Genomic DNA, 12,073 nt, shown 5'->3' on the forward strand with positions numbered 1-12,073 from the left:
TGGACACTGGTTTGTGTTGCAGGACTGCGTATTTTGTTCTGAACGGGGAACTTAGGAATTCAGGTTCTGGTTCTTCTAATATATATATATATATATATATGTATGTATGGATATATCCTGCTCATTCATCCTGTCTGGGTCTGTTTCCCCACTAATAATAGTGACAATTAGTAAGAAGCATCACCTGTGACTACAGAAAAAAAAATTATGTGAGGGTGGCAGAGATTCTTTATTCTCTTCTTTTCTCTTCTCTTTCCTGTTCTGGCTTCTTCTTGAAATAAAAAATGTGTTTTCAGATCCTGATCCTTTTGATTTGTTTGGTTTTATTTCATTGTCAATGTCATTGCTTTTCCTTCAGGAAGCTCAATAGGAACAGGTTTCTGGTGTTCTCAATAAGCTTAATGTATTCATTAATATATGAACATGCAACTTATATGAATCTGCCTCTTTGTCTCTTGTATTTTCTTTACAGTCATCTGTTTATTTGCATTTATTGTTTTGTTGTTTCATATCTTCCTACCTGTAAAATGGGTAACATTTATCATATGTTAGTTTTTCTTATATGACATTTTTTCTTAGTCTCAGCCTTACACTGAGTTATGTTATGTCACAGGTGTCTATGAATACAATTCCTTAAGAGTTGGGGGTAACAATATTATTTTAGCTAAATTTTAATAGTAGAAAAGGCACTTTCTTTTGCTAATGGATGAGTTAAAATTAAGAGAGTTAGAAACTGTCCAGGGAGACTTTAGGAACATAACCCTTCTCCCCCATTTATTTCAGGAGAACACCTAAAGGCTGTTTGTAAATTAGCTTTGTCTTATTATACATTTTTATGCTGGCTCTTTTTATTTAAAATGCTTTATGATTCTATTAGATTTACTTTAAACATAATATAACCCAAATGAAAGGGCTAGATTTATAGCTGATTGACTGCTTAAGAATTAATTTCTAATAATCGATTTCAAGAATCTGATATCCCAAAGTTTTCCAGTATCCCTGGGTGAAAGCAGAAGCAGGGCAAGCATTGGGCAGTGATCAGCTGGGACAGTTTTTGAACTTGTTCAGTGTAGTGAGAGCTGAGGCTTTTGTGAAGGGCAATATCCCTGTGGAATCACTTCAGAGAGCTGCTCCTTAGCCTGGATTTTGCAGCTTGTTCCCCTGGTACACAGAAGCCCAAGTCCAGTTAAAAGTGAGACCACGTTCCAAATTTCATTGCAGGAGCAAGGGGTTAAATTTATTTGGTTGTTTTTTTTTTTTTATTTTTTATATATTTTAATTTTTTTTCCCTGTTTTAGATTACACAGTTTGGTCCCACTGGTAACACTTAGCTCTTAGATTTTAGTTGAAACTTGTTCTCTAGTTTCTTATGTTGTTAAATTGTATTAATGTTAATGCTTGAAAGAGGTACAATATAATGGTTTGCCTCACTTGTAGGGTCAAACTGAACCTACATGTGATTCTGTCAGCATGGCCTGTAGCTGAACTGATAGGTCCCTTCAAGAGTTATAGAGTCTAGAAAATATGATTCTGCACCAACATTTTTTACTGTTCTTTGTGCCCTTTTGTCAATCCAACAATGTGAAATGAAAGACAGTTTTTCATGCTCAAAATCTGATAAGAGACACAGATGTTTCTTTCACATTGTGACTAAAACTATAAAAAAAAGTAGAATTCTTTGAAAAGCTTAATTTGTTTATTTTTAAACTTTAATTCCTTAATTAGCCTCTTCATTCAATGCATTTTGTCTTCAATTTAGGAATGGATTTCTCATTTCACTTTAATTTCTGCTGTTGTTCAATGAGTATTATGCTTTTTGCATGTGTTGAAAATTGTCTTTAAAACATATCAGACAATTGTGTATTAGATGATGGATTTTTGAAAAGAGAATTTTGACTGATCCAGGATTTTTTTCATTCTGTAATTGATTTTAGATATGTGTTTTACCCAGAGTAATTGCCTTGGTGCATACTAGGAGAAAAATTTCAGTCTCACAGTTGTATCCTCCCAGACCTTCCCACTGGACTATTTACAGATGATGAAGGAAGATATGATAATTTTCCTACTAGCTGTCTTTTTAGTCTATTATGATTTAGGTGGTCCCATGAGTTAAATTCATGTACATTCTGGTGTGTTGGCCAGAACAGCAATTCATCATATGGGTTGTAGTGAGAATGGCCAATATTCCATTGCTGTTTCTCTCTCTTGGAAGCTTAAACTTCTGTCAGGATGCAGGGCAAGAACAGAAATAAAGTTTTGCACCTTGTCAAAGTCCCAAAATATACATTTGATAGTGTTTTGAAGGAAATCTACATCTGGGAAGCAGCTGTGAAATAACAAGCAGGGATATTGTCCTGCAAAATGTCTGTGCCTCTTCTGCTTTAGTGTTCATTTGAATGCTCTGGAGGGAAAGACAGTATTCCATGATATTCCAGAAGACAAAAATTTTCTCTGTAATATGCAACAGGTCAGCTGGAAATATTGCTCTTTATTGTTTTGAAAATTATATAGATACAGACTAAGAACATCACTGAAACACCTTTTTGTTTTGTGTTTGAGTTGTCATGTGCACAGCTAGTGGCTTTTAATCCAGCCCTTAATGTTTAGTTTGGAAGTGCTTAAATTTCTTTACCAGGAATTCTGAATAAAAGTGTTACCATATGGTGGATTTCTATATGATGGTTTTGGAGTTTCTGCTCCTCAGAAGCTTCCTGTTTCTGTTTGTAGTGTTAGAAGTTACTCTTTTTGTAGCTTGACTTCCTTTGTTTTCTTTCACAACTCGTCCACCTGCATTATCTTATTACAAATGGATTTGACAGTTGGAAATCAGTCCTGGACTTGGCGTTTCCAAGGAGCTTCATGTGCTTGAATTCTAAAGAAGAGATTTTGGGTGATCTGAGAAAACATATCACAGCCTATATTCCTGTCATTGATGAGTTTAATGATTACTTAAAGAGTGTACTTTGTTATACTACTTAGAAATACATATATGAAGAGCTTGAAGCCTATGGCAAATTTATCAGCATTATAAAAATATATATTTATACACATTATATATATATATATTTATATTTTTATATTTTTATATATACCCACACATGTGTGCAAATGCCAGAAGTGGTTGAATTCCAACGAGTAATAAGGTGATTGTTCTCTCTGCAGTTGTTTGTCCTCCAGGCAGTTATTTCCAGGATGATGAATGCATTCCCTGCCCTCTTGGCTACTATCAGTATCAGACAGGATATTCCTTCTGTATCAAGTGTCCTGTGGGCAAAACTACCAACTCCTATGGGGCAATCAGTGCTGATCACTGTAAGTTGAACTCATTTTTTCCATATCCTTTATTTTCTGGCTTCAAATATCTAATGATTTTTTTTTTATTAATTTCTAAGTTGTTTTTTAAAAAAAATTAATCCTCCCTCTGGGGGTTTTTGGATGGATATGATCCCTTCTGCATACATTCAAAAGCATTTTACAAAGTACAAACTGTCTGGTTTTTTGACCAAAAATGCATGAGAAACAAGTGGTCAGTCTCATCCAGGATGTTGTGGTTCCTCTAGACATGTTCATTGTCCTCAGGAATGATATCTGGGTGTTCAGTATCAGTAAGAAACTTCTTATGAAGTTAATTTATTGTAATTTCCGTGAACACTAAAATAGTCTTTTTTTGTGCAGCTCTTTCCCCTGCAAATATAAACACTTCTCACAAAGCAACTATTGAAATGTTCACTAAAGCTGGTGAATTCAGCTTAAATTATTTGGTCTTTTTTCATGCAGTTCTATACAGAAAATCAGTTATTAGGTCCAAATTCAGTTTTGTCTACAGAATTATCTTATATAAAATAAGATATAAATAAGAGTAACAAGATTTGGCTTCTTGGGAAGTGTCATTAAGTATATGGTCTACTTTGTTCTCTTTCAACCTATTTGTTCTTTTAGGTGGGAATAAACCTCCCATTTTTATTGTAATGCACCCCAACATCAATTAGCTTTTGCATACAGTTATCATTCTTTTCCATGTGTGTTCCCTGGGTAGGTATTGGACTTGTGTCCTTAAGAGTTCACTCCTTAGGGTTTAAAAACTTGCACTTGCAATTTTTTTTTACTAAACTTCCTCCCCACCTGGTTTCCACTTTACCTTTGTGCTGCACCTCAATGCCAGCCCTCTTCAAAAGGCCGGGCTACACCTTACCTTCCTCCTTTCTTTCAGTCCCTGCCATCTCCTTGCAGAGTCTGAAGAGTTTTTCTGAATTTGTTGATGTGATAGATCTTCTCATTGCTCACAACATTCCACAGATCCACTGCAGCAGTCACTGAACAAACCTGTATGAAAGTACAGTTTCTTCTCTACACTATGCTTTACAGTACTGGAAATACAGCAACAGAGATTTGTGCATGACAGAGAATCCAAAAAATGTTTGAAACACAAATCGAAGTAGCAACAAAGCAGTGAGACCACCATGCTTCAGAGTGGGCAAATACTGTGCAAATCTTGGCTTAATTTTCAGTGCAGTCTCTGCTGTGCTAAGGAGACTTTTGTCCCACAGTCCTGAAACATTGTCCTACTGCATTGACAGGACCAGTGGCTGCACAGGAGGTTGCCTCTGAACATCAGAAAATGTTTTTTGCTGTGAGGACAACCAAACACTGGCCCAGGTTGCCCAGGGAGGCTGTGGAGTCCTTGGAGAAGGGTGAAAGCCATCTGGAGAGGGTCCTGCACAGCCAGCCCTAGGTGGCCCTGCCTGAGCAGGGGTCTCTGACCTTACAACCTCTAGAGGTCCTGTCCAGCCTCTGAGTTCTGTGAAACTCAGTGATAGCATTATCAAAGAGCCTTTTTTCCTTCCCCTGCTCCCTTGTACCAGGTGTCACCCCCTGCCAGAGCGGTGAGCAGGGCCTGCAGTGTGATGAAGATGGCCAGTACAGACCTTCCCAGCAGGACCCTGCCACCAAGAAATCCCTCTGTGTCGACAGCTTTGGAGCAGCCCTGGACTGGACTGAAACAGAGGATCTCCTTACAGATGAGCAGTGCTTGGGTAAGTGGCAGAAGGGTATTTTGGATATCTTTTGACCCCACATTGGTGTAACTTCCTTATGAAGAGACTAAGCACTCCACAGCTTATGGGGATTCACTGTCCCATAGTTATTCACTTTCCCATATTTTTGGCCTCTGCCTTAAGCCACATTCCTCCTTAGTTTTGCATTTCTTGACTACACTGGGGAAGTTATTCCTGGTAAGGAAGAGAGAGAAGCAGGTTTCCTGCACTCTCAGATGGCTGCCAGCTTTTGATTTGTGCTGACCTTGGTGCTCTCTGCTTGGAAACCCAAAAGAATAATGAGAGGGCTAATGAGAAAGAAGCAGAATTATTAATTTCTTTGTAAAATTATCCTTCATCTGTGTATTCATGGGAAATAGAATATTTTTAGCAATGACCTCACAGCCACAGCATAACATCACTCTCTGGGCCCCTGCTGTAAGGTATCTGACTTGGGGAACACATCCTAGCAGGCTGGAGGAGGTTGCTTCTCCTTGAATACAGCTGCAAAACACTGGTTTTCAAGGATGAAAAACTTGAAAAAACAAAGAAAGTCATCTATCAAACAGTCCCCAGACTGCCTGCAGTAAGGTCTAATTACATCTTTCAGCCTCACAGCTTTTGCTTTTGCCCAGAAGTTTTTATATGCTCATCATATGATTGGTATTGAATTTAATGGAATATTCTGTTTAGAAACTGATGTCATGCTGTGCTTTGAATTAGACAATGTCTTATGACAAGTGTGATCAGTGGAAGGAGTGTGAAAAGTAAAGTCCTCAGTTATGAAGAGGTTGCAAAACTATCTTCAGTAAAAATAACTTTTTTTCCTCTGAGCATACTCAGAGACTGATCACAGTTATGAACATGAGGTGAAAGCCTCTGTTGCTCTCAATCAATGATTGTTGGGATGTTTCTCTGCAGAAAGGACTCGGGATCTTAATTCTCCTGTTACCATGAGCCTTTCTGCTTGGGCATTTCTGACTCTGTGCAGGATGGAGCAGTTGTAGATATTTGTGCTTGGTTTTGTGGGTCATGCTGGAAGATGACACTACAAATATTTATGACTGTTGAAAATTCATTTATGACTGTTTATAAACACAGCAACAATGTGTCATGGAATCACAGAATGGCTTGGGTTGGAAGGGATCTTAAAAGAGCCTCTACTTCCAACCCCCTGCCATGGTCAGGGATAATGTGCTGTGCTCACTCAGATGTACTGGTGCATCAAGCTGTGAGCACCCTGTGCCCAACCCCCTGGTAATACAGGTAGTAGCAACCTCAGAAGGGTGGTGGTGGCACTGTGTGTCCTCTCACCAGCCTGTAAGCCTCTGCAGGGCACAGACAGGGCCAAACCCTCTGGAGCCTGGATTAGATTCCTCACCCCATTTAGTGACCTTTGGGGTTTGCATCTCTAGAGCCCACGAGTTTTTCCCAGTGTGTGAACAGTGCTGATTGTCAGACTCCTCACACATGGGCAGGTCCAGTGCAGAGGGAGCAGATAAAAGGGTTTGGTCAGAAAAGTGACAGTCAGGTGTGAAAAGTGGAATGGAGGAGTAATAAAGCAGCATGTAGGACATACTAGCTTGGGTATAGCCTTGGGCCTGAAGTCAGTGGATGTGCTGGGAAGTTTTTTCTTTTCATGAATGGAACGGGACTGCTGGGGAACGTTCCTTGAGCTTTTATTGCAGCATCAGCCTCATTACATGGTTGAGACAATAGAAAAGATGGCAAAGCTCACGTACAACCAGCAGCAGCCAAAGATTTCTTTGTTACAGAGCTATGTTTTAAAAACATATGTTTTAAACATATGTTTTAAAAACATTTTAGCCAATAATATATTGTTAAAGCTTACAGACAGTTGCTCTAGTTAATCACTAGAAGTACATGTACACCTGCGTCACACAATGCTTGCTGGTATGCCTTCTATTGACAATACACAATACATCATCATTCAGCTTAAAACCTTCTGTTATCTTGCTAAGCATGTTTTCCTGCAGTCTTAAGGTCTATCTCAGCCAAGCCTAAAATTCAAGGTATTATTTCATGTCCTTGCTTGCTGTACTATTGTAACTTTTTCTACTTTCAAACTTTGCAGCTGCAGCTAGTTCTAATGTCTCTGCTCTTTCTGTTTCTAAGGCCTGCTTTCTCAGCTTCCTGAAAATCTTCTTACCTTTACTATTTAAAATCTTCTTATCCTTACTATTTCCCACAGTGGAGATCAGGCTGTTGTGTTTCTGGATTTCCTGTCTAACCAAGTGCTGTTGGAGCTGGCTCTTGTTTCTGTGACTGATTTGGAGAAAGGTGGTTCCCCCTTTGACTCAATAGTTGTTTCAATGCCATGAACAAGTAATGAGAGATGGCAGGTCTGCTGCTGGGAGAAAGCCTCACTGGAAAGTAAAATCACAGCCCACTCCTGGCTAACTGGTTTTTAAACTATCTTGTGACACTTTTTATTTCAAAGCAGAAATTCTACCCTCACGCCAGCTGTCTCCTGCATTATCTGTGAGGTTATGGTACATCATTTAATGAGCAAACCTCTTTCCCCAGAATTCTTCAAGCCTAATTTCTACCTTACGTCTTTGTCTGTTTGCAGCATGGAAACTGATAATACTACTTGGTTGGGGCTTTTTGTTATCTCTTTTTTAGTGCTCAGAAAATTTGAAAGAGTTCCTGCCTCTAGCCTGATTTATGGATCAGAAGAAGCTCAAATTCTTCAGTCTCAGTCATTTGAGGGAGACCTGCAAAGTACATATTTTCAGTGTATTTCAGGTGAGAAAACTGAGAAAATTTGTAGAGACGACACTAATAATTGTGGAAAATAGTACTATTTTCATATTATGAGTTTATAGTTAAGTTCCTAGATGAAATATATGTTCTGCAGTTTGTCACCAATTCACTGCAAGATATTTACAACTTCTGGTGACCTTGGTTCAGGGAAGAGATTGATGTTTCTTTCAGAAAGAAGTCTTCTGACTTTGCATACTACTTCAGACAAGTCATCTGACTTCAAAGCCAGTTGATGTAGTTTGCAATACTAATGAGAACTGAGATTTAAACCAGGAAACATTCATCCGACTGTGCAGATAAAAGAAGAATTAGGTGTTCAGAACATAGGAAAAGTCAGCTTTTACCTCTTCACAAATTACCTGATTGGCACATGAAATAGGAACAATCATCCTTGCTTACGTTAGAAGGGCATTATAAGGAGTTCAGAGATATTCCTCTGCCAAGCCTTGCAGTTTATGTACTGTATTGCATCTGGTTTAAGTTGGTTCAGAATTACCTAAAACCCAGAGGAATCACACACTACTTTCAGGGTGCTTTGAGTCAGTCTCACCTTGTGTCTCCTAAAGCTGAGGCTGTGAAAGGAGGCAAAGGGATATGTTCAAAGTAATGACAAATATGTCCAAAATTCTGACAAATCAGTGGCTTTGTGTCATGTGCCACAGTTTAGTTGGAGCAATCACCTCTTATGCTAAGAACTGAATATGTGAAACCTTTTACTACTAGAATGATTTTCCTGCACAAGCTCATCCTGGCTGTATACTGTAAGATTTCTTGCACCTTCCCCTGAAAATGGAGATCTTCAAAAGCAAGGCACTGAACTGAGAGAGCCTGAGAACAAACCTGGGGAAGAAATCATGCCCCTTTGCCAACCAATCTGGTTCCATCTCTCTCATAGCTGTATTTTCTTTATGAGTTGTGTAAATAAATGGCAGCACAACTGCAAAATATTACTCAATACTGAATACTGAACTGCTGAAGTTCTCATTGAGGGGTGAGGGTTAATCTTTCCCTCCCTAAGTCCCTGTAAGGTCAGAAAGCTCAGCTTGCATTTCAGCTGATGTTTTAATCTAAGTTGGTTGATTTTATACTAAAGATTTGGAAAGTGTTTCACCTGGGCTAGGAGCAGAGATGTGGGAACAAGTTAATGGTGAATGTGTAAGGGCAGAAGGATCTTCAACCCCTCCTAAATCTGGAGAGAATGGCTCTTTCTCTCTTACAGTGGCCAGGGGGTTGCTGCAGGGGAAGCCAGCAGGATTGAAGAATTTGAAATTTGATGTTTCCCTCCTTCCTATCACTCTGATATTTGTCACAACCTCCTTACTATGGGGTTACTGTATCAGGCAGATGTGATGTGCTGGCAAAGTAGTTCATGAGAGTCCTGCCTCTGGCAAAATTATCCAGCAGACTTTAAATATTTGGGTGTGTGGTCAGACCTGTCTCAGCTGTTTATATCATCAGGTGATGAACAACCTTCTGCATTAATTTAATTCAATTTAAAGTCCTTAATTCTCTACTAAAATAATTGAGTACTAAAGTTCATTTGGCTAATTAACTTAATGTCTGATAAACATAAGGAAATCTACATAAGTAGCAGTAAGCAGTGGAATTTTGCATGTGAAGTGCTAGGAAACCTAAAATTTCCTTCCTGTTTTTCAGGCTGTGAGGGGGAAGATGCCTGTGGCTTTGCAACTGTAACTCCTGCTGGTAGTGAAGTGCTCTGTGAATTATACAGCGCTGCTGAAGCCAACTTCAACTGCACCACCTCTGGACTGGTAAGAGTGATCATATTTAAAAATATATTTTTATCATAGTGCTGTGTGTTCAATGTAAGTAGACAAGATGACAGGAGAAAGGCAGGCTGTTACCTGACCCCTTGGGCATTGCTCTTCCCTATGGCAGTGATAAATCCCTGCAAGTTGGTAAAGAAGCTACACCCAGATGTTTTCAAAAATGGCATCTGAATACTTCAATGTTTGAAACATCACACAGCACTGTTGTCCCTAAAACATGCTGAGCACCTGCAGATAGGATATCAGGTTGGTTTAAAAAGAGGGTTTGGATTATCCATTAATCTAGATAGTCCAAACTAGAAGTAGTCAGGTTGGTAATCAGGTCACCTGAAACAATTCTACTTTCTGAGTCCCTTCCTCTAGCCCAGGCTTTGAGCTGTGTGCTCTTTATCACTGTACTGTTTTCCTATTCACTACTTTAAACATCAATGTGGCATTGAGGAGCTGAGATCTCAGTTTGATAATGTAAAAATTGTCTGTATGAGAAAGAATAAAAAATGTCCACATGGAGTTGTGCTGTGATAACCTTTGTGTTGCTCGTTGCTCCCCATGAGTTTCTTAATAAAGAAGATGTATTTTAGGAGAGGAAATCCATTAAGTTGTATTTATTTGGCTTGCCTGTTTTCTGTCTCAGGTGCAAGGTGTCTTGGGGAACCCTGCTGCCACTGGCATCAGCGGCCTCAGCTGCTTGCTGCGTGTCAGGAACCCAGAGGGAGATGCACTGATGGCCTTTTTGAAGAGAGGTACCAGATGTGAATCACTCATCTAAATCTGACTCGGTGTCCAAGCTGGTAGTTACCTCTGTAGAAGATCATGACTAAATTTGGGAGCATCTTTGTTTAAGAAGACACAATACTTTAAAGAGCTCAACATTTAGTGACAGTCCAGAAGCTTCAGCAAATCTTTCTTTCATATCTTGTTCCCTAGAAATTGGGAATACTTTTGTAAGCCATTTTGATGCTTTTTGCAGCAACTAGTCTTATAAAAACTCAAAATCTATCCAATGTATTTTCTATTATGACTTCTCTTGATGTCTTGAGAAGGCTGACCTAAATCAGAGGCTAAACAGAGCTAAAGAATAAAGTAGGTATTTATTAAAAGGCCTCAATGGATGCACCTTGGGCAGCACAAGAGCCCAGCCAGGACTACACCCAAGATAAATCCAAAATGGTCACAAAATGCACAACCAGTCACGAGGTCTCACATTTTATAAGTTCTGGTCCATTTGCATATTGGAGTCCAATTACAGCTTTAGATTGTGAGGTCCTATCCTTCTTGTTTTTCTCTCTTCATTCTGCTGTTGTTTATGCTCTTGGGCCTGAAATTTGGATCATTTGTCCTTGATCCCCAGCTAGAGAAGGAATTGTTTTGTCTCCCTACTCTGTGAAGAGAGCTTACCATCTCTTAATGTGAAGCTCAGAACTACACACTAAAGCAGTACAGAATCTGAAAAATATAAAAGCTAAAACCTAAGGCATCATTTCCCCCCTTTAGAGGCTACACAAGGCCTTTACCTCGCTGAGTCTTTATTTTAAATATCTACTAATAATAGGTATTTAATAACAGGTAAGTAACTCACAATAGTAAACAACTATTAATATAAACATTTAATAATGAACATCTAACAACAGATAAATATATAATAGTAAATAAACATCTAATACTAAGCAGTTTGTTATTTGAATACGTAAGACACTATTAATGACCAGCCTGTACATAATTTAAGTTCACTTCACTTTTGACTGTGAATTGTTCTAGTAATATACCAGCCAAGAAGTAAACTGCTCTCCATGAATCCCAAAACATTTCAGCTGAACTAATGGATGCATGAGACAAATTTTATTTATTTACTTATTTATTCATTTATGGCCTGAGTGTGGCTGATAGCACCCCATCTGTTGTGTGTCCAGCTTTAAGTGTCATGCCAAACTGGGAGCAAGATAACCAAATGCTGCATGGTTTGAGTCAGAAGTCTCTGCTCTGACCATGTTCTTTGTACTTCTATCCAAACCACTGAGTCACTATTTATTAATATTAATAAAAAATAAAATATCTAAGTCTCACTTGAAAATAAATCAAGTCCCCCAAGCTTGTTGTGATTGGTGTAATCTTGTTAATTCTAATCTATTCTAGTTTTCTAGATCCAAAATTCTATGAACCATGCCCTCCTAGTTAGCAGAAGTCTTAAGTGCAGATGCAGTTATGCTGGCCATATGACACATTTTACTTTTTAAAGGAGATGAATTTGTTTCAGTTTGATCTGGGAGTTACTAACAGTGTAACTGGGTGCTTGAAGGTGGACTATTACCAACCTTACTGCATAGATCAGTTTAGGAGCTCTTTGATGGCAGTGCATTACAACCAGCTACTCAGGAATAATGCCACCACATCATTTGATGATCTTATCTTGCTTCTGAAACTCAAAATCCAGAAAAGGACTTTTAAAACTGAGTTTTGATCATA

General features: G+C 38.7%; 1 protein-coding gene across 1 annotated transcript in view; it reads left to right on the top strand.

Moving 5' to 3' along the window:
* Positions 1–12,073, top strand: part of TG (thyroglobulin) — a 140,877-nt gene that overhangs the window by 31,657 nt on the left and 97,147 nt on the right. Inside the window, exons 21-25 of the mRNA XM_053958544.1 lie at positions 3,163–3,312; positions 4,863–5,033; positions 7,680–7,802; positions 9,477–9,592; positions 10,245–10,353. Coding sequence (XP_053814519.1) covers positions 3,163–3,312; positions 4,863–5,033; positions 7,680–7,802; positions 9,477–9,592; positions 10,245–10,353 — 669 coding nt within the window. The remainder of the gene's footprint in view (positions 1–3,162; positions 3,313–4,862; positions 5,034–7,679; positions 7,803–9,476; positions 9,593–10,244; positions 10,354–12,073) is intronic.

This window comes from Vidua chalybeata, chromosome 1 (genome assembly GCF_026979565.1).
Source record: "Vidua chalybeata isolate OUT-0048 chromosome 1, bVidCha1 merged haplotype, whole genome shotgun sequence".
In the NCBI taxonomy this organism is placed as follows: Eukaryota; Metazoa; Chordata; class Aves; order Passeriformes; family Viduidae; genus Vidua; species Vidua chalybeata.